This window comes from Bos grunniens, chromosome 9, assembly GCF_055505025.1.
Source record: "Bos grunniens cultivar Pamir isolate PY7600 chromosome 9, Bosgru_T2T1.0, whole genome shotgun sequence".
Classification (NCBI taxonomy): Eukaryota; Metazoa; Chordata; class Mammalia; order Artiodactyla; family Bovidae; genus Bos; species Bos grunniens.
In genome coordinates, this window is record NC_141173.1 from 102,356,934 (window position 1) to 102,379,115 (window position 22,182).

Here is a 22,182-nt window from a genome sequence, read left to right on the forward strand (position 1 = left end):
GGGCAGGGCTGGGGGCCCGGAGCCCCTGCAGTTCTGGGCTTCTCTTTCTCTCCCAGGTCCCAGGCACTGGACATTAAGGGGCGCAGGTGCTGGCGGGACCCAGTGGGTCATGAGCAACACGCTCCCGGCTTCGTCTGTGCTCTTGGGCCCTGTCGGGGGAGGGTTTCCAGGACGCGAACGCGACTCCATCGAGCTGGCCCGGAGGACACCCCAGCCTGAGCCGCAGGCCAAGGCATCATCACACGATGACCTGTCCTGATGAGCTGGGGCCCCGGACGAGGGGTCCTGCCACAGTGGGGAGGGAAGAGGTGCAGGGATTGCAGGTGGAGATGAGGCGATCCTGCAAGGTGGGGTGCCAGAGGCCGAGACCCCCAGACACAGACCCGGGAGCAAACGGGCACAGAGTCCCAGACAGCTGGGACGCGTGTGAGGGGAGAGGACACGGGAGTTGGCCGGGGAGGCCGCCAGGACTCTGCAAGCAGCCTGGGGAGGAGGGGCTGGGATATATTGTCTCTGTCCGTGTGGCTTCCACGCCAGCTCTCTCGAAAGTTCTGCAAGGTACCTACTATTCTATGATAATTCCCTTTCCGCTTAAACTTGCTGAAGAGGGTTCTTGTGTCTGTAACTAAGACTCCCAACCAATATTCTACAATGGTGCCGTCCAGTGGAACTTTCTGCCTCCACAGAAATGTTCTAGAATCAGCTCTCCAGCTCGGGAGCCCTGGCCTCGCTCAGCCACAGGGCTCTTGATATGTGGCCCGTGTGGCCACAGAACGGAATTTCAAATTTTATTTAACTTCTCTGGTGGTGCAGTTGTAGAGAATCCGCCTGCCAATGCAGGAGACGTAAGTTCGATCCCTGGGTTGGAAGGAGCACCCGGGGAAGCAAATGGCAGCCCACTCCAGTGCTCTTGCTGGAGAGTCCCAGGGACGGAGGAGCCTGGCGGGCTGCGGTCCGCGGGCTCCAAAGAGTTGGGAATGACTTGGTAACTAAACAGCAGCAACAAAGCATCCACATTTAAGTAGCCGCCTGTGGCTGGAGGCGCCCTCCTGGAGGGCACTGCACTGTGATATGAATTAAGGTGGGGCGCGCCTCAGGATTAGCTGAGATCTCAGTGGCCAAGGTCATGGGGCTCAGGGACGAGACAGATGAGCCAGGCTTCCTCCAGGAGGACCAGGGCGGCGGCAGGTTTCCCTTCAACACACTTTAGGGATCCGGGCACAATGGTCTGCTGACAGAACCATACGCCGCAGCGCGGATGGTGGGTGCGGCAGGCAGCGCTGCAGAGGAAGCCCAGGTGGGAGGTCAGAGCACTGCCCAGGTGAGCAGAGTGACGCCCAGGAAGGTGGCCAGGTGAGCAGAGCGACGCCCAGGAAGGTGGCCAGGTGAGCAGAGCGACGCCCAGGAAGGTGCCCAGGTGAGCAGAGCGACGCCCAGGAAGGTGCCCAGGTGAGCAGAACGACGCCCAGGAAGGTGCCCAGGTGAGCAGAGCGACGCCCAGGAAGGGAAGGAGGGGAAGCCCAGGGTCCAGAGGTGACCTAGCAGAACAAGAGGTGGATGATGCTGGCAGGGCCGGGGAGAGGCCCTGGAATGAGGGATACCCGGACGGATCCTTGGGAGGTGGTGCAGGTCACAGGGCTTCAGTTTCAGCTGAGTTAGGGAGTCGAGCAGGAGCCGCCAGGCTGGGAGGCTGAGAGGCGCGCGGGAGGCTCAGGGCTGATGGACCCGGGGAGGCTTGTCAGGGAGCCCTGTGGCAACGAGCAGCCCGAAGGGGCCGGCCGCCTGGGGGTCAGGGCGGCCTGGGCTGAGTTTGGAGCATGGAGGCCCGGGGGGTACTGCGCGTCTCGGACAGGGCCGGTCCACCGAACCACAGCGGTGCTTGAGAAATACAGGCGTGTTGTCTGAACCTTTTTCCGGGGGTTACCTGAGTCGTTCGCACCACCGAAGACCTATTCTGAAATGAAATTTTTCTTACGGACCTGTTACAAGGAAGGCTTTGTCTAATACTTGGGTAACTTTTCTGCTCCTCTACCAGGGTGTTTTAATTAATTAATTAAGCCACGATTTGCAGCATTTGGGATCTTAGTTCCGAAGGAGGGATCAAACCTGAGTCCTAATCACCGGCCCACCAGGGAATTCCCTACAAGAGTTTTTTTAATATCTTGTTTTATTTTAATGTATTTTTTAATGGGAGGAAACTTGCTTTACAGTGTTATGTTGGTTTCTGCCATACAGCGATGCGGATCAGCGAAGTGTCGTGTTCAGACGGTCAATCGTGTCCGACTCTGCGACCCCGTGGACTGCAGCTTGCCGGGAGCCGGCATATTGCATATTGAGTGCATATTGCATATTGAGTGCAGCACTTTCCACAGCATCATCTTTCAGGATCTGGAATAGCTCAAATGGAATTCTATCACTGCCGGGAGTCAGCGTGAGGAACTCCGCCCATGACAAAGGTCATGAGGAAGGAGGCTTGGCATACGCAAAGGCGGGATCGAGCTTCAGGAGTCCCCCTGGAAATTCTCAAGCATATACCCCCAAAACCAGAGTCTGCCTACTTTCTGCTTTGTGCTTTCATCTACACCTCTGACTTTACGGGGGGCTGTCCCCCACTACCTCTCTGAAAAAAGAGTTAACTTACAGCTCCAGTTAATAATTCCTGGGTGTGACAGTGTTTAACCTATAAACTCCTTTGGAAATCCTCTAGCCTGCCTGAATAGGTTTTTCCGGCCACATGTGATTGTTCAGAGCCTCCCAACTGTGAGAGGCAAGAGATGTTCTAAACTGTCTAAACACAGATTCTTTTGAGTAGTTAAAAGATTGATTAGAAATTGTATTGGTGAAGGGATTTTCACTTGTTGGGCCAATGTTTGCTGCTAAGTTTCCATATCCCTTACCTGCTGTGTCCCTGGCAGTGTATTGATTAATATAATTGGTATAAGTAGTAGCTTTAATGTTTGTAACTGGGACCCTTGAGTTAATTCTTTTTCTTGTTATAGCCCACCACACCTTTGCTCTGTAGGAATGCAACTTTATCTAATGCTTTTGGAGGGTGGCTCCTGACCAATCACCTTTAGAGAAAAATAAGTTTTCTGAAGAAAGGGTCTTAAAATGTTAACAGGTCTCCGGGCCAGAAGATGATGCAAATCACCTAAGCTTTTGCATATGATATGTTTGCAGGAAGAAAGCCTGGCTTGCTGCAGGACTCTACCCCTTCCCCCATTATCCTCTATGCATAACTTAAGGTATAAAAACTACTTTGGAAAATAAAGTGCGGGCCTTGTTCACCGAAGCTTGGTCTCCCCATGTCGTTCTTTCTCTTACCTTCTGGCTGAATTATTCAGCCTCTTTTCTCCACTGAATTTCGTCACTGAGCTATCCTTATTTCAGCCTCTTTTCTCCACTGAATTTCCTCACTGAGCTATCCTCATTCTATTACTCTTTATATCCTTAATTAACGTTTAATTAAGCAATTGTTTCCTGATCTTCGCCTACGCCCTCTCTCCTTCGAATACCCTGGATCAGCCGGGGCTGGACCCTGGCAGCAGCCCACCAGGCTCCTCCGTCCATGGGGTTCTCCCGGCAAGAATGATGGAGTGGGGTGCCATTTAAGGAGAGATTCTCTCCGTGTGTGAGAGCTACGCCAACGTGAAATCAAGAACTGAAAGGATCCTGACCTTTGGCCCTGTGTAGTTTATGGTGTGTCCATGAGCTTCTGCGTCATGAGCTTCCCAGAGCTCGTGGCAATGCTGACGGACGCCCAGCTCTGCGGAGATCTCGGGTCGGCAGCTCGTGCCGGGGCATAAGGAACAGACGGAGCATCTGGGACAGCTGCCCTCCCCCCACCACGGCCCCCCATAAGGAAAGCGTGTGATCTAGGAGGGGGCGCAGGGGGCGGAAGTGACCCTGTCAACGCCTGCAGGACCTACACTGCCCTCTGGTGGCACGTTCTGAGAATTGCAAACTCGCGGGAAGCCCCTACTCTGCGCGGGGCTGGGGGGCTGGCTGGGGTGGGGTGGGGGTAGCTGTAGTGAAGCTCTGGGAAGAGGAAATGAGCTCATGCAGTCCTTCCTGCTACGCAGTCCCCTCCCTGCTCTGCAGTTCCTCCCCCCGCCCCGCAGCGCCCCCCTTCCCTGGCCCTCCAGCTCTTTCAGAGCATCTTCTCCGTGAGACCCTCTCCCTCTGTCTGAACTTGCCCTCCACGGCCCCCTTGGCCTCCCTGTGTCCCCCCAGCACTCGGTGCCCTGTGATGGTCACATCCTTTGTGTGATTTGCTTGTTTCTTCTGTTTCCTCTCTCATCAGGAAGAAAGCTGTTGGAGGGCAGAGTTTTGCTGGCATCCCTGGGGCCTGGTGAGGAGCTGGTCTGAAGAAACGTTTCTGTGAGCAGACTGAGCATCTCTCCATCTGTCCTGGGGAGAACCTTCCTGACCGCGCCTCAGGGCACCCACTTTCCTACTGGACTTCCCCTGCCATGCACCCCTCTTCCAGCATCTCCATCAGCCCTCAGGAGACCGAGACCCCGCCCCGGGGTCACCAGGGCCGCTCTGCCTCCTCCTCATTTCACAGGGGGTCCTAGAAGGCTTTGTTGGAGGAAAGGGAAATCTAAAGCCACTCGAGCTTTCTGGAGACGTGGGAACCCGCATCCCAGCCCCGTGGACTGTGGTCCTGGAACCTGCGCCCTGCAGACCCCAGTCTGGGGACCCACGTCCTGGCCCCGGGGACCGCGGTCTGGGCCCTGCTGACCTCTGGCCTCCTCTGGTCCAGCACGTCAGGGACAGTCGCTCATCTGGCGGCCGTGAGGCCAACGTTGGTTATTTCATCATTAACCTTCTCACGGGCTTAGACATTATGCTTCCACTGTGGTTCCCGTCAGTCTTTTGGATCAAGTCCCGCGTGATTCCGGGTTTCTCTGGATGTTTTCTAGGTCTCACCGGGGATCTGGTGTGACTAGGCCAGAGTGTTGTTAGCAAAAATCTTAGGCTCTGAAAATGTGTTTTAAATTTATGTGCAGAGCCTAACTCTGGTCTTAATTTCTCTTAAAAAAAATCTTTTCTTCAGTCTGAGCATCTACCTTTTCAACTGCTATTTACGACTAAAAACAAAACCCGATCGATCCGGTCTCCAAGTCCATAGGTTTACCTGATAAAGAAGCAGAGGTCTGCAGGCCTTGACGTGTCCATGTGATCAAAGTTTCCAACTTCACAGTCCGTCCCTCAGCCCAGAGCAGAGCCCAGGAGCCCTGAGGTCAGGGTCAGGGGCTGAGCTGACTTCCCATTCCCCCAGGAAAGAAACCCTGCGTGATAAGATTTGTGGGAAACACTGAAATCACGGAACTCATGGCCCGCAGTGCTGCTTCTGAGCTGAGACCACGCCTACGGTTTGGAAACCGAGACTGTCTTGCCTAAGCTCAGGTGCGATGAAAACAGCAAATTGAAAATTGTTTCTCTGCCAAATGTTTATGTGATGGTTTTCCTCATCATTGTAAAGTGACAAACACACACCCGAACTGGACACGTGTCACACATGAGGGCTGTTGATTTAGATCCTGAATTAGAGCGGGTGTTGGGGAATCAACTAAATAAAACTCCAGAGTCACCAGCTGGACGCTGAAAGGCTGATAAGATCTGTGTCTGAGAGGATCTGGCACATCTTAAGGCCTCCGCTTGGATCCCCTCCTGATGAAAGCGCAGCTGCCCTGTCTGTGGAGCTGGCCTCCCGCGGCTGCTGCGGTGCTGTTACTGGTTTACGCTCCTGTTGCAGTTTGTTCCTCTCCTGCTGGAAGCTCGGCTTCACGGGAGGCAGGCCCTGCCCTGTGGCTCAGAACCTCTCAGGACCGCGATGGGCGCGCGGTCCCAGCTCAGGAGATGTGCTCTGACTCAGCGACTCTGCACGGGGGATCACGTGTTGAGTCCACATGTCCGTGCGTCAGTGATGAGATGACCGCCACTGTGTCAAAGCACGGACAAGAAGAGGGAGCTGGGGCGGGTGCCCTCCCGGGAAGGGAGGCGCCCTCATCCGGCGCCGGCCTGGGAAGCCGAGACCCGGGGTGGGGCTGAGGCCTGCCAGCCACCTGAGCGGCAGAGCCGGAACCCACGCCCGGCGTCTGACCTGGGATCCCAGGTCACGCGCTGCCTGGTTTCTGGCCTCGTCCATGAGTGGGACTCATCGCCTGGGAGGTCTCAGAGCGGATGAGCGCCGGGATCTGCTGGGGCCCAGACCTGGGTGACCCTGGGGTGCCCCGGACACGGGGCCTGGGCCCAACTCTCCCTCACCCACCTCGGGTCCCAGGGTCTTGGGAAGCAGATACACCTACTGGCCAGGTTGGTGGTGCTCAGTACAAGTGACAAGCGGGATTGGAGGATATAGACAGGATATTCTGCAGGAAAGATGTCTGCAGGCCTATTTCACATCCTACAGAAGGTACGTGCACTGCTGGTTGAGGGTCGCCGGGAAGTCCGGTGAGCTGAGGCCGCAGACCGCCCCCGCCCAGCCCGGCCTCTCTCCCGGTCTCACGGGTGACAAGTGAGGACAGTGTGTGGTTGGGGAGGGTGGACCCCTGGCCTTGCTCATCTGCACACGTGCGAGCAGTCACGGAGCTGACGCTCACGGACAGCACACAGCCAGGGGCACAGAACTGTCCCGACCTGGGCAAAGGACGGCGCTTGCCTGCAGCCCTTAGTGGAGGCCTGGGGTTTCCCAAGTCTGGCCTGGTAGTCACACAGCACCTGTGTGCACCCTCGGCCTGGGCCACGTCTCCCACTCCCAGAGAGACCTGGTGGGGGGCGGGGACTGAGGTACACCGGGTCTTGCTGTCGGCTCTGGGGAGGGGGTCCTGACTCCGAGCCTCCTATCCGGGCCGCGTCCCTGCGACTGTGGCAGGTAACTCATCAGCTCCTGAGCAGCAGAGCCGGAACGTCGCAGTTGCCTGCGATCCACACACAGGCTGACCTTTGCCCACCTGGAAGACAGGATGTCGGGATGTCACAGGCTGGTTCCCGGGGCAAACGGGGGCTGAGACTGCAGGTGGAGTTCGGGCTGCTGTCAGCTGGCCTCACAGTGGGGAGCACGTCCCGGGTTCTTGGGGAGGAGGAGGGGGCAGCTGGGAGGATGGTGGACTTGGCTCTGAGGCTGCAGGGAGGGACCGGGAGCCGGGGAGTGAAGCAGGCGCCTCAGAAACTGCACACGATGGGGCTCGGAGCCTCCTGGAGCCCCCAGAAGGTGCACGGCCCTGCCTTTGCTCCGTGGGCCCATCTCGGACTTCTGACCGCCAGAACCACTTCCCAAGGGACTGTTCAACACCCCCAGGCTATGGGGGCTTGTCATGCAGCAACAGATCACACATGCGAGTTGCTCTCTCCAACTCAGTCTCTTCTGGGGGGTTTTCTGAGCACCCTTCAGGGCCGCAAAGAACTCCTTGTGTGTTACCGCTCGCTCTGAAAGCCAGCGCGCCTCCTGCCTGAGGGCCCTCAGGAGGGACCCCTCTGCTGGGGAAGCAGCCCCCAAAATGTGTGTGTGTGTGTGTGTGTCGGGGCGGTGGCCCAACCTGCAGAGAGAGAGATGTATGTGTGTGTGTGCATGTGTGTGTGTCGGGGGTGGGGGGCGGCCCAGCCCGCAGACAGAGGTGTGTGTGTGTGTGTTGGGGGGGTGGTGTGTCCTTCAGAAAGAGAGATGTGTGTGTATGTGTGTGTGTCGGGGGGGTGGTCTGGTCTGCAGAGAGAAGTGTATGTGTGCGTGTGTGTGTATGCGTGTGTGTGTTGAGGGGTGGGGCAGTCCAGCCTGCAGAGAGGTATATGTTTGTGTGTCGGGGGCAGGCGGTCTGGCCTGCTGAGAGAGCTGTGTGTGTGTGTGTGTGTGTGTGTGTGTCGGGGGTGGGGTGGCGCAGCCTGCAGAGAGAGGTGTGTGTGTGTGTGTGTCGAGGGGGGCGGTCTGGCCTGCAGAGAGAGAGGTGTGTGTGTGTGTGTGTGTGTGTGTGTCAGGGGGAGGCGGTCTGGCCTGCAGAGAGAGAGGTGTGTGTGTGTCCTGCCTGCTGACACACGCAGGTGAGGAACTGACCAAGAGGGAAGAAGAAATGAGGTTAGAGAGCTGATGACCAACAGCGTAGCTTCTTGCTTTATTTCTGTACAAAGAAAAGATGGGCGTGAAGTGGCCCGTGGAGGCACCCGGGGAGACTGTGGGGATGGAGACCAGCAGCCCGCTGCCCCCCCCAGGCCTGCTTCGCTGACAACACAACTGTCCGCTGTCTCCTGCCCGGCTGCCCGGGGCGTGCACACACAAACACACACGTACACGCACTCAGCACTCACACCTACACGTGCACAGACACAGCCACACCTCGGGCCCCGGGACAAGAGGAGGCCGGGGGCAGAGCCAGAGGCTGGCAGGAGGGCGAGAGGCGGGGAGGCCAGACGCTTACCTGCAGGCCGTCACCCGTAACAGAACAGAAAGGCCAGTGTCAGAGCTGTGCTAGAAAAATAGTACACTTCATAAAACCCGTGTTTATTAAAAAAACCTATTCAGAAAGTCTGGAAAGCGTAATAAATACGGTAGGGTGGCCGCCCATCTCCAACATAAAATACAAAGCGTGAGCACGAGTCCCCTGTAAACACGGATGCGGGCTGGGGTGCAAAGTGCTGGGCGGCGGGGCGGAGCGCAGGTCCCTTCCCGAGTGGCCTGAGCCCTCAGAAGCTCAGCGCCCCCTCCGAGCTAGAACCCCACGGCCCTCGGGAGAGGCGCAGGGAGCCAGCCCACGTGGGCAGAGAAGAGTGCAAATCAGATCCTCCTGCGGGGGCGGGGCTGGGGAGGCGAGGGGACCCCGGGGGCGGGGCGGGGCGACACCGGTGAACACACTGGCTTCATCAGTGCTACGACCACTCACAGACCGACGGCCTTCCTAACAGCGAGGGGGGTCTGGGATCCCGGACAGCCGGACCTGGGGAACACGGGAAAGCCCACTCTCCGCGGCTCTGACACGGGGGCGCAAAGCTTTCACTGGGGAGGGCGGCGAGTCAGGTGCTTCTCTTAAAGCAGAGGCGGCAGGGTGGATGAGACCAGAGGGGGCGCCCCAGAGGGCGCGTCTGGGCGGGAGGCCTGTGATCCAGGGCTGGGCATCTGCGGTTGCTATGAAGGGCGGGGGGTGTCCGGCTCTGTGAGGGGGCAGGGCAGCCGGCTGGCCTGCTGGCGGCCACTCCAGGCGCACACGCCCTGCAAAGCCGCGTGTGAGCGGTGGAGGCACAGCGACCGCACCTGCACTCACACCCCGCCCGCAGGTCAGAAGGCCCAGCCGTGGGCCGCTTCACTCAAGACTTCTGCAAGTTCAGTTGAAAATCGGCTCTTGACTTCTCCCGGCGGACTTTCTGCAGAAAGCCTCGTTTCCGAGGAGGGTGAGGGAGGGGGGCGCTGCACCGACAGTCAGGCCGTCGGGCGTTCAGCAGAGCCGGGCGCGGGCTGAGTGCCGGGGTCCCCGCGGCGCTCTGAGGGGTCAGAGTGGAGGGCTGCACGTAGGCGAGCGGAGCCCGCGGGCCGCTCAGAGGTCACGCCGATCCCCTCCCAGCGCTGCACCTCCTCCGCCTTCTCTCTCCCTCCAACGCAAGGCTCCGACTCTAAGCAAATGAACGAACCTGCCCACAAGCCCAGGACAAAGGCCCAGGAGCCCGTGGGCCGGATGTTCTCTGTGCAGTCAACAAGACACAAAGGATCATCGTCCATCTCTGGGAGGGCAAAACCTGTGACCTGGGGCCACTCGGGTTTGCCTAAGTGAGTATCCAATAACAGGTGAAACCGTTCTGACCTAAGACAAAACTCTTGCGGGTAGAAGTCTCTTGAGCCTCGGGGGGAAAAAAATCCTCACTTTCTATTGAGAAATAAGAGAAATGCCTGAAAGGGTTTTGTGGGAAAACAGGGACATGGATCTGTTGCCACCTTTTCATTCTGTGTGGTTCTGAGGGGGCAAAAAAGCCTCGTGGAATAATTAAAGCTTCAGCAATATGCTTATATTTTAAGGTCTGAAGACCATTAGACAGAGCTAGGGAGCTATAGTTTTAGAGTGCGGCATTCGTTGATTTTGGGGTTGGGTGCCAGAGTGAGTGGAGACGGAGGGACTTTTAAATCCTGTCTTCTTCGTGAAAACCTGGCTGAGAACAGGCGCGCCCTCCCCGCCTGAGTGCAGGGGGGCCCAGCGCTGCCGGACGACGCCCACTCCCCCGTGCACACGCCCTGCAGAGACATTAAACATCCCTGACGCTTCAGCTGAGGACAGCCCTGTGCGACAGAAACACAACACACCGCACGAAAGCACAGCTTCCACAAAGGGCACCCCTGCCCTCTGCGAGCATCCTGCTACTCGCCTCTGGCCCCGGGCGGGGCGGGGACGCGGCAGCGGTCTCCAGGGCAACAGAGAGAGGGCGGAGGGAGCCAACCGAGCTCAGGGTTTCCGGCGGCCACCGCGGCGCTTCCACGGACCAGGAAAGGGAGAGCCAGCACTCGGGGGAGCCCGGGACCTCTCGCAAGTTCGGGAGAGGAGTGGAGCAGCCCTCCGCCAGCCCCCGGTCCTCGTCAGGGGGGCACAGGCTTCGGCTGGCTCCTTCCCGGGCGAGGGGACACCAGCGATGCTTGTGAAACGCGGCCACTGGTTCTGAGGTGGCCTCGCCCCTCCCCAGCTCTGCAACAGGAGAGAAGGCGGGGCTCGGTCCAAGCGGGGGGCGGGGGTTGGAGGAGACAAGGGCTCTTTGGTTCATTCGGAGGGACCAGGCGTCCGCCCGCCGGTCACTCAGCCGCGGGCATAGGCCGAGCGCAGGGGCCGGGAACCGCCCCCTCCTCGCGGTGACATCCAGGCCGCGTGTGCCGGAGGTGGAACCAGGTTGCTGACTTTACAGCTGGAGGAGGCATCTCTCCACAGAAACACAAGCCATGTGCAAGGCTCACGGGCCGGGAGGAGCCCCCGGGTGCTCGGCACGGTCAGGGGTGCAGGAAGGACTCCGTCTGGCTGGTGGGGGCGGAGGGGGTAGGTTGGCCTGGCCGCGCGTCCGGGGGTCACCGTCTAATCCTCTCCGGGCTGCAGGAGAAGGCGCGGGGCTCGGCTACAGCCGCGTGGACGTGAGTCTCTTCATGCCCCGGCGCTGGGCCAGGTTGGACGACAGCACGGGCTCCAGCCGCGGGGCCTGGGGGGCTCTGTTGAGAGCGAAGTAGGTGGCGGCCATGGCTCCCTGCAAACCGAGGGGGAGGCGGGCTCGCTGAGCCTGGGTGGCCGGGAGGCCCTCCGTCAGGGATCAGGACCCGGGCGGGCGCACTCAGACATCCGGCTGTTGCTCTGACCGCCGCGTCCGCCCACCCACCGCCTGCGCAGTGACGCAGGAACGCAGACCCACCGTCCAGTGAACTGAACGGACGCCTCGGGCTCCCACGGAGCCCCCGGGTGAGGCCTCCTGACGCCCACCCTGCCGAGTCCCTGGGGCGCCCTCCTGGCAATGACCGAGCCTGTCGGTCCCCGCTCTGCCCGTTTTGAGGGTTTGGGACCCACTTGGGGGCCGGGGCCACTCCTAGAGCAGCTCTAACCTCCCCGGGAAGGTCGGGCTGGGCGGCTCCTCGCAGGAGCCCCGGTCCCTGCGCAGCCGGGGCAGCGCACCCTTCCCGGAGGAGGGTCCCACCGGGATGCAGGGCTCCCTGCAGACGGGTGCGGGCCTCACACGTCTTGACGGGGCGTGGGGCTCTCTGGCCAGGCCGTGAGAGACGGGCCAGGCCGCCCGAGGAGCAAGACTGGGCTGCAGTGCCCCGTGTCATCACACCAGCAGCGCCGGTAAGGCGGGGTCAGACTCCGCCAGCGACCAGGAGCGCCAGGGCCTCAGCCCTCCCAGCGCACAGCCCGTGGGCGGGACCCCCTGTCCCCGCCGTGTGGACCCCCGGGTCCTCTGGGCGCCGCCCGTCTGTCTGGGCTGCACCACAGGGGCCGGGGCGTCACCAGCGGGGTGACCGGCAGCCACTGCCTGGCTGTTCGTAGGTTCAATGACACACAGCCGCAGTGCAGTGGCCTGGAAATGATGGCCGCCCCACAAGGTCAGAAGAGCCCCGCAGTGCGGGCCTGCCCTAAGACAAGGACGGAAGGGGCAGCGTCTCCATGGGGCGAGGCCTCTAGACCCCGAAGCAGGACCCCCTCGGCAGCCCGCCCTGAGCTCCGCGGGCGCGGCTGCTCTGGGCTCACCCATCGTCCAGGGCTTCCTGCACGGCCCCCAGGGTCTCAAGATGCCCTAAGCTAAGAGGCCACGCCAGCGGGGGCGTGGTGGTGGGTGAGCTACCAGGAAAGGCTGGCTGCAGAGGGCTCAGCAAACCCCGGCCTGGGGCCCAAGCCAGCCGCTGCCTGGTGTAGCTCTTCCTGGAACTCACTGACCACTCAGGTGCCATCCACAGTGTTTCTGTGCTGTGACACAGAACTGGGCAGTGACAGCCATCCGGTGAACCCTCAGCTGTGTGCCTTCTGGGGTTTACAGAGGCTCCTGCAGAGCTCAGGCCCAGAGTGGCGGGCCTGGCGCCCGGCCTGGCACGGGGCCCTCAGCCTGTCTCTCCTCTCTGTCTCTCCCTTGTCCGTCTCTGTCTCTCTTACACACACACACACACACACACACACGTAATGAAGCTGTTCAGAAGCTGCCCCTTCGTCAGTGTTGCTGTGTGACCGCAGGTGTGGGGTACACCTGTCTGTGCCGGTTCCTGGTTCCCCTCCTGTACCCAGGACCCCCGGGGGTTAACCGGGCAGGAAGTCCCCCTCCCATCGATGGGACCGCGGGCGGTACCTTCACCAGGTGGACGTCCTGTCTGCTAAGCTGGTTTGGGGACAGGTGCTCCCTGTTGACGATCCAAGGGTGTTTGAGGACCTGAACTGCCGTCAGGCGCTGGTGAGGGTCCACGTGGAGCATCTTGGACACGACGTCCTGCGGGGGAGGGTCAGGGGGGGACAGGGGTGAGGGCTGCCCGGGCTTGGAGCCGTCCCCCTCCTCCCTGTCCCCCTCCTCCCTGTCACGGCAAAGCCTCATCACTGTCCTGGGAGTGACTCTGTGCATCTGGGGTCAAACATTTGCGGTCAGGTTTGTAAGAAGGTGAATTTTAGAAAAACAAGTTTGAACCATCATCAACATGGTGGGTGCCCCCGGGTTTATTTATTTTTAATTTTTTTGGCTGGGCTGAGTGGCTTGCGGAATTTTAGTTTCCTGATCAGGGACAGAACCCGAGCTCTTGGTTGTGACAGCATGGAGTCCTAACCACTAGGGAATTCCCACTCCAGGTTTCTATTGTAGGGAAGATTTCACATCTAAAGAGAAATCAAATGTGGAGATGTTCAATAGTGCATGTAAGTTACTGCAATACTGAGTCAAAATGATAATCTTCCCAAGGGAGAAGCTGAAATAAGGACTGCCCAACAGGTACAAACCAATCACAATGTCGTCGGTTACATTTTATGACATGTAATAAAGTATTACTGTCCTCAACGCCACACATATTTGGTACAGCATTTGCTGCAAATAACTGTCAACTATGGAATTAATGGTCTGGTTGCCATTATATGTGTTCAAAGGTTTCATGTTCCATAGAGGTGATTTTCTTCTTTGATTATAACATAATAACAACAAAAACTCCTAAAATGGGTTTAAAGACTGAGCTCGTCTTTATATTAACATGTTGTAATACAGGCAAATGCGTGTACACACAAGTATGGTTACAACTATGATTTGTATCTGCATGGAATTCATGAGACTGTCTTCACACACTTGAAGTACCTACTCCTGTGAGTCATCAGGACTGTCCTTGGGGGAAGGGGCTGAATATGATGCCCCTGTGTTGCAGGGGAAGATGTGACGTGTCCACTTGTTCACCACGTGCCCAAGGACGGGCCCCCAGGGAGAATCTGTGGGTTTCCACCAGTCTGCTCTCCTGCCTTAGTGTTCCCACCAGGTTCCAAAACGAAATGAAGTCAGTTAAAGTCTCTGCACAGTGTGAAGTTGCATCGCTCAACAGAACTTGTGGTCATTAACCACAATGAAGAAAGACCATACACCCTCAAGCAACTCCTTCTGCAGAGAAACCCAAAGCCTTTTTACACTTGCTGACACTAGTCTTGGTAACTTCTTGAGACAAATATCTCCTAGAAGGATTGTTCCTCCCATTTTCAGGTATAAAAATGAAGAGTTGGGAGAACGTTACTGACTTGCTCAAGACCTCACAGGGACTTCCCTGCTGGTCCAGTGGTTAAGAATCCTCCTTGCAATGCAGGGGACCCAGGCTCGATCCCTGGTCAGGGAACTAAGACCCCACCTGCTGCAGAGCAAGTAAGCCCTCGAGGTGGGGCTGCCGAAGCCCATGTGCTCGGGAGCCCGCACACCGCAACCGGGGAGTCCACACACCATGTGCTCGGGAGCCCGCACACCGCAACTGGGGAGTCCACACACCATGTGCTCGGGAGCCCGCACACCGCAACCGGGGAGTCCACACACCATGTGCTCGGGAGCCTGCACACCGCAACCGGGGAGTCCACACACCATGTGCTCGGGAGCCCGCACACCGCAACCGGGGAGTGTGTGCACCGTGACAGAACACCCTGTGCTCGGGAGCCCGCACACCGCAACCGGGGAGTGTGTGCACCGTGACAGAACACCCCGTGCTCGGGAGCCCGCACACCGCAACCGGGGAGTGTGTGCACCGTGACAGAACACCCCGTGCTCGGGAGCCCGCACACCGCAACCGGGGAGTGTGTGCACCGTGACAGAACACCCCGTGCTCGGGAGCCCGCACACCGCAACCGGGGAGTGTGTGCACCGTGACAGAACACCCCGTGCTCGGGAGCCCGCACACCGCAACCGGGGAGTGTGTGCACCGTGACAGAACACCCCGTGCTCGGGAGCCCGCACACCGCAACTGGGGAGTCCACGCACCATGTGCTCGGGAGCCCGCACACCGCAACTGGGGAGTGCGTGCACCGTGACAGAACACCCCGTGCTCGGGAGCCCGCACACCGCAACTGGGGAGTCCACACAACGTGACAGAACACCCCGACGGCCACCACTGTGACAGCACAGCTGAATACAATTAATTAAAAAAAACCAAACCCTCACAGTAGGGAATTCCCTCATGGGCCAGGGGTTAGGACTCTACGCTTTCACTGCTGAGGGCCCCAGTTTGATCCCTGGATGGAGAACTAAGATCCCAATGAGCCAGGCGGCAAGGCAAAAACCTAACAGAAACCAAGCCCACTGGCCTAGATGTTTCTGGGAAAGTGACATTAACATTTAAATCCATCGACTTCTCCATAATGTGGGTGGGCCTCATCCAACCAGTTGAAGGTCTTAAGTGAAAAAAGACTGACGTCCCCAAGGAAGAGGAGATTCTGCCGGAAGACAGCTTTGGACGAGAGTGGCAACTTCTATGCCTCCCTGAGCCTCCAGGCTTCCGGCCTGCCCTGGAGATTTGGGACTTTCCACAGAAACAGACCTCCCTCCCTCTGTCTCAGTCTCTCTGTACATACACACCCTGTTCTGTGTCCCTGAAGAACTAATACACAAGACTACGGAAAATGTGAAAAGGGCTATGAAATAGTTTTGCAAAAATAATTGTTTTTCTCTGAAAGGCGTACAAAATCTCTGAGTACAAAATATCTATGTTATTTGCATGAAAAGTATCCTCTAGCTTCCTCGGAGATGTTCCTGCAGAATCTCCACCCCGGGGCCATGGGGGCGCCGGGCAGAGAGCTCACCTTGGCCGCGTCAGAGATGGAGTCCCAGTTCCCCCCGGAAAGGGCGTACTTTCCGCTGCCGATCCTTGCCAAGATGTCCTCAGGGGTGTCATCCGGCCCGTTTGCAAAAGGGGTGAATCTGTGTGATGAGAGATTTGTGGTGATGAGCTTCCATTTTATAATCTACAATAAAGCTCATTGTGTCTCTTTGTGGTAAAAACAATCATTTTTTTCTTTCTCATCATGCTCCAAATCCAAGATTCATGGCAGAGCGTAATTTATTTCTTCCTGCTGTGTCTCTTTTCCTTACTCGGCCAGTGCTAAAGGTTGACAGGGCAAATGAAGACGTGGACCCAAAGATGAGCCCTTCGGGACCATTTCTGGCTTCCCTGGTGACAGAGTGGTACAGGGGTTTCCCCGGTGATACGGTGATACGGTTTCCATGGTGACAGTGTGGCATAGTGGATGGGAGCCTGGGATTTGAAGTCTGAGAGACCCATGGTTGATATATTACCAACAGTGGGTTGTTTGACAAATTAATTTTTTGAGGCTCAGTTGGAAATGGGCAGCATAACACACTAGAGCAGCGGTGTGCACAGACACACAGAGTGTGAACACTTCTTGCGCATCACTAACGTGTGATGGATGTTTCTTGCCACCCCTCACATAAACCATGGTGGGTCAGTGTAGCCTTCTCCGGAAATGAATTGAGTGTAATTCTAACAGCACTCCCTTCAGTGGCAGCTCTGTGCTCCTAGTTAAGTATCAGCAAAGCGAGCCCCAGAAGGGCCACCAAGAGAGGCACCGGGAAGAGACGGCAGGCCACCCGGGCTCCCCCTCCACTGGACACCGCCCCCGCCTCGCTGGGAAGCGCGTCACTGAGGCCACACAAGAAGCAGGCCCTTTCCTCCACTTTGCCCAGTAAAGAGGGCTGGACGACCTAGACATCTCGCCTGCCCCTCCACCCAAGTGTTCAACAACGTTTAAGCCACCGGGCACGAGGGGATCCTTGGATTCCAGGCCTTCCTGGCTGGAAGGAGCCGTCAGTGTCACATCATGTGCTCCTCTCACTCAAAAGTGAGAGCAGTGAGGGGTTCAGGTCAGGATTCACCCGGGAGTAGAGCGAGTGAGGGTAAATCTACGCTGGAGCCCGGGGCTGCCTGCCGGCTTCAGGACACAGCCACTTCCTGGCTCGAGGAGACGTTTCTAAGCAAAGATGTGACCTTTCCAGAGGGTGCATGGTCCAGAGGTGAGGGTGGCCTCGTGGTCTGAGGCTTGGGGTTTTGTGTGTGAGCTGAGCCCTGCAGCACCAGCTCCCTAATTCCAGAGACATCCTTCAACGACAGGCAGTGCTAAACTTCCTGCCCCCTCTCTCTGACCATCCATCCGGCCCCAGGCCTGAGCTCCGGGCCTGGGCGGGGGTCCCCGAGCGGCCCCCACACGGGTTGCATTACCCCGCCAGCATGGTGTAGAGCAGGATCCCCAGGCTCCAGATGTCACACGCCGCGTCATAGCCCTGCCGCTTCAGGACCTGCAGGGAGAGCAGATTCGGATCAGTGCTGGGCAGAGTTCAAGTTCAAAGCATGTTGCTGTGATGGGACCATAAGGCCGGTGGAGGTGGGGGTGGGGCATGGGGGTGGAGACGGGGTGGGGTGTGGGGGAAGTCTTCAGTGAGACCATCGTGTACTACTGCAAAGCCAACCCCAATTTCCCACAGTAGGAGTCCCCCAAGACCAGCGCACACAGAGAGCCCCAGCTCTTGACGAATATACGACAGATGGAAAAGGAAACATTTAACTTTGGAGGAAGAAGAGCTTGGGGAGCTCCCTGGTGGCCTCGTGGTTAGGACCCCGGGCTTTCACTGTGGTGGCCCGGATTCAATTCCTGGTTGGGGAACTGAGATCTCGCAAGTCACGTGGTGTGGCGGGAAAAAGGCAAAATTATTTTTAGTGTAGTAAAATACACTTGGGCTTCCCAGATGGTGTTAGTGGTAAAGAACCTGCCTGCCAACGCAGGAGACATAAGAGATGCAGATCAATCCCCTGGGTCAGGATGATCCCCTGGAGAAGGAAATGGCAACCCCCTCCAGTGTTCTTGCCTGGAGAATTCCATGGACAGAGGAGGCAGGTGGGCTACCGTCCATGGGGTCACAAGAGTTGGACACGACTGAAGTTCGTCATTTAGTTGCTTAGTCATGTCTGATTGTTTGTGACCCCATGGACTGCAGCATGCCAGGCTTCCCTGACCTTCACCATGTTCACCACCAGCAAGCTGGAGCTTGCTCAAACTCTTGTCCATCGAGTCAGTGACGCCATCCAACTATCTCATCCTCTGTCATTGCCTTCTCCTCCTGCCCTCAGTCTTTCCCAGCATTAGGGTCTTTTCCAATGAGTTGGCTCTTCACATCAGGTGGCCAAAGTATTGAAGCCTCAGCTTCAACATCAGTCCTTCCAAATGAATATTCAGGATTTATTTCCTTTAGGATTCACTGCTTTGACCTCCTTGTAGTCCAAGGGACTCTCAAGAGTCTTCTCCCACGCTATAGTTTGAAAGCATCAGTTTTTGGTGCTCAGCCTTCTTTATGGTCCAACTCTCACATCTGCACACAACTGCTGGAAAAACCAGAGCTTTGACAAGATGGACCTTTGTCAGCAAAGTAACGTCTCTGCCTTTAATATGCTGTCTGGGTTTTGGTTTAGCTCACAAAATACACTTAGCACAACATTCCCAGCTTCCCCACTTTTAAGTGTGGTTGAGTGGTGTTAGATACAGTCACACGCCGGGCGGGCGTCACCACCTTCCCTTCACAGAACTCATTTTATCTTGAAAAACTGAAACGCTGTCCCCAAGAGACAGCTCCCACTCCCCTCGCCCAGCCCCGGGAACTACAATTTTACTTTCTGTCTCTACGAGTGTGATGACTCTAGGTCCCTCGTGTGAGAGGGACCTAGAGTCATTGTGTTTTTCTTTATCACACGTTTAACACAGTGTCCTCGGGGTTCATCCAGGCTGTGACAGGGGACAGGACTTCCGTCCTTTTTGCTTAGTCTCTCAGTCGTGTCTGAATCTTTTCAGCCCCATGGACTGTAGCCCACCAGGCTCCTCTGTCCATGGATTTTCCAGGCAAGACTATTAGAGTGGGTTGCCACTTCCTTCTCCAGAGGATCTTCCGGATGGAACCTGAGTCTCTTGCGTCTCCTGCATTGGCAGGCACGTTCTTTACCACTCGCGCCACCTGGGAAGCCCTCCCTGCTTTTAAAGGCTGACTAACACCCCGCTCAGCCATTCTTCATCAATGGACACTGGGAAGCCCTCCCGGCTTGTAAAGGCTGGCTAACATCCCACTCAGCCATTCTTCATCAATGGACACTGGGAAGCCCTCCCGGCTTGTAAAGGCTGACTAACATCCCACTCAGCCATTCTTCATCAATGGACACTGGGAAGCCCTCCCGGCTTGTAAAGGCTGGCTAACACCCCGCTCAGCCATTCTTCATCAATGGACACTGGGAAGCCCTCCCGGCTTGTAAAGGCTGGCTAACACCCCGCTCAGCCATTCTTCATCAATGGACACTGGGAAGCCCTCCCGGCTTGTAAAGGCTGGCTAACATCCCGCTCAGCCGTTCTTCCATCGAGGGGCTCTTGCGTTGTCTCCACCTTCTGGCTGCTGTGAATAACACTGCTGTCAACACGCAGACAGATTTCCATTCCTACCTTTGCTTTCAACTCTTTTGGGTTTACACCCAGAAGTGGAATTGCTTGGTCACTGGGTAAGTCTGTGTTCGACTTTCTGAGGACTAGTTAGGATGGGAGAATTTTCATGTGTCTCAGGATCACCCAGTTCAGAAGACAGCAATCCTCTGCTATGCTCACAGTTGAGAATAACAATAAAGAAAGAGCACAGATGCTCCTGGAAACTGCAGGTCATTGGTTTTATGCTGAATGTGGTGTCAGGAGAGCTGTGTACAATTTCTTTAGACACAAGGGCCAGGTTCTCCGTACTTGGGGCACGGTGCCTCCAGCACCGTAGGTAGGTCACCGAGGTGTGTGGACATGCCCAGGGGTCGGTGTTCAGCTCTTCTCATCTCCACTAGCTGAGTATCTTCAACGTCCCTTCCATGGAGGCAGTTTCTCTTTTTTTGTTTTGAATCTGTGAAATGTGGCTAATAGTATCTACCCCATCCATTCCATATGGCATATGAGGATAAAAGCAAAAAATATTGGTAAAGTGCTTGGCAAATGGTAAAGTAACAGATCAGTGTAAGACAGTCTATAATCACTAAAACCATTAATATTATTAGCATCGACCAAATAACACAGTAATGTTGATGAAATAGAGCCAGATTGTTTTTAAAGGGGCTGCAGGTATCATCTGGACAGTCTAATACCGGCCCCACAGGCCAGCCCAGGCTTCGCGTTCATCCCTATCCTGGCAGGAACGCAGACATCCTCCTCGGGGACCACTGCCCCGGGCTCAGCTTGCAGACCCTGCCCGCACCGCCTCTCGGACAGTTCACAGCCTGACCACTAGGTGTCAGCATGGCCCTCTTAGGACGCGCTGTACCCGCCACCGTGCGGCTGGAACCGCTCTGGGGCAGCTTCACCTGCAACATGGATCCACACGGAACCCGAGGTTTGTTTCCATTCCTGACGCCCCCCACCCCCTCACTCCCCAGCATCGTCAGCCTCCTCTGCACTAGTCCTGCTCTCGCCAGCGCCCCTGGTTTGGCTGTTTCCTAAAGAGCAAGAAACTGGATTTTTCTTCATAAACGAACGCATCAGGGACTCCAGGGACTCCAGGACCTACGGGGCACGACCCCCGGCAGCGTGCAAAGGGGAAATGTGCTTATAAGATGCGCTGCTGGGGTTCTCTGAGGCCCCGAGCTGAGGGCGGAGGAGGGCCCTCAGGATCCACGCGGGTCCTTATCCCCAAATCTCCGCAGAACCATGACGTTCTACCCCACGCCCCCTAGCGCGCCTGTCGTGGACGACAGTCTGGAGTGGGAATTCTGGCACAAGGTCTGTGCACACGTGCGCGCGCTCTCCCAGTGCAGCTGCGGGGGGATTTCTGATCCCAGGTGACCCACTGGCTCCCCTCCCAGTTGAGGAGAGACAACGCATTAGTTCTCACTCTGTGTGCGTGTGTGCTAAGCTGCTTCGGTCGTGTCCGACTTGGTGACCCCATGGACTGTAGCCCACTGGGCTCCTCCGTCCATGGGATTCTCCAGGTGAGAATCCTGGAATGGGTTGCCATTTCCTCCTCCAGGGGAGCTTCCGGACCCAGCGATGGAACCCAGGTCTTCTATGCCTCCCGCATGGGCAGATGGGTTCTTTACCACTGGGGTGACCTGAGATGCACTTCTCACTGCAAGTCTTAACAAGTAAGCACATTTGGTCAAAATTGTCTATAGCACAACAACAATTCCACATTACAGGTTTTACAAATAGGAAATGAAAATGTTAAAATAGCGATGTCTGAGCACGGTCAGCGGCTGACCCAACAGACCGAAGCTTCCCTTTCCTGCCGGCTGGCGCCCCTGCCCACTCCAGCGGCCCACGTGGGCGGCCGCTCCGGCAGCGGCAGAGGGCCGACCCCCGCCGGCCCAGAGGTCCTCTCACCTCCGGGGCCACGAAGTTGGCCGTGTAGCAGGGGGTCATAAGCAACCCGTTCTCGGCTCGCAGCTGCTTGGCAAACCCGAAGTCACAGATGCGGATGGATTCGGGGTTTCCAGACTCGTCCACATACAGGATATTGCTCGGCTTTAGGTCCCGGTGAACAACCTGGAGAAGCAGGAGGAGCCACGCCTAACTCGGGGGCCAGGATGGAGCAGGGGCGAGAAGTTGGGGGGGAAGGGGGTCCCCTCGTGAGATAAGCGCTCATTTGGAGCCGTTTACCCTGGGTGGGTCTGGCAGAAGCCATTGGCTGGGATGCTACAAACTCTGCGGGTCCTTCCCCCTCCTCTTTCTCTTACACGGATGCTCAAAACCAAGGACCAAACAACCGCCCCAGCCCCTCGGATGGCGAGTGTTTGGATGAATAAATAAGTAGGCAGCCATCCAGGATCAGGGGGGCCCCTTGGGGCCATCACTCGGGGACGCCGCTGGTGCTCAGGAATGTGGATTTCTGAGGATACAGGCCGGCCGTGTGCGGCCACGTTCCAGCGTGGGCAGGTGCCGGGCACCCCAGTGGGTGTGCAGACAAGGAGCCTCCATCCTGTGCTCACGGCCAGGGGGCAGAAACCCGAGGCTGCATCTGTGCCCGGGGAGCGGCCGGGCGCTCTGAGCACCAGGGACAGAGCCAGCGGTGCCTCAAAGCACAGAGGCTGCTCAGCTCTTCAGGGCACAGAGCAGCTTCTTCTGAAGGGGACAGAGGCCCATTGTGAGAATTCGTGGCGTGCCCGAACCCCACGTGGGTCCCACGTGTCTCCATTGTCCTGCTCACGCCCAGACAGAGGACGGGGGAGGCAGATGA

The 22,182-nt window shown here is 57.4% G+C and overlaps 1 protein-coding gene and 1 long non-coding RNA gene across 10 annotated transcripts in view; one reads left to right on the forward strand and one right to left on the reverse strand.

Annotated features, from left to right (window-relative positions):
• The first annotated feature begins 454 nt into the window (after positions 1 to 454).
• On the forward strand, positions 455 to 3,292 carry LOC147366481 (uncharacterized). The gene is made up of 2 exons (XR_015133456.1): positions 455 to 1,481; positions 2,236 to 3,292. It is a non-coding gene; the product is annotated as an uncharacterized LOC147366481 (long non-coding RNA).
• Positions 3,293 to 8,087: 4,795 nt separating this feature from the next.
• The window catches only part of RPS6KA2 (ribosomal protein S6 kinase A2), a 328,366-nt gene continuing 314,271 nt past the window's right edge, over positions 8,088 to 22,182 (reverse strand). For all 9 annotated transcript variants that reach the window (XM_086318706.1, XM_086318708.1, XM_086318709.1 and 6 more), the window contains 5 exons: positions 21,330 to 21,491; positions 17,168 to 17,244; positions 15,735 to 15,852; positions 12,784 to 12,921; positions 8,088 to 11,202 (listed from right to left, as the gene is read on the reverse strand). In XM_086318706.1, the coding sequence (XP_086174832.1) occupies positions 11,077 to 11,202; positions 12,784 to 12,921; positions 15,735 to 15,852; positions 17,168 to 17,244; positions 21,330 to 21,491 (621 nt within the window). In that variant the 3' untranslated portion in view covers positions 8,088 to 11,076. The remainder of the gene's footprint in view (positions 11,203 to 12,783; positions 12,922 to 15,734; positions 15,853 to 17,167; positions 17,245 to 21,329; positions 21,492 to 22,182) is intronic.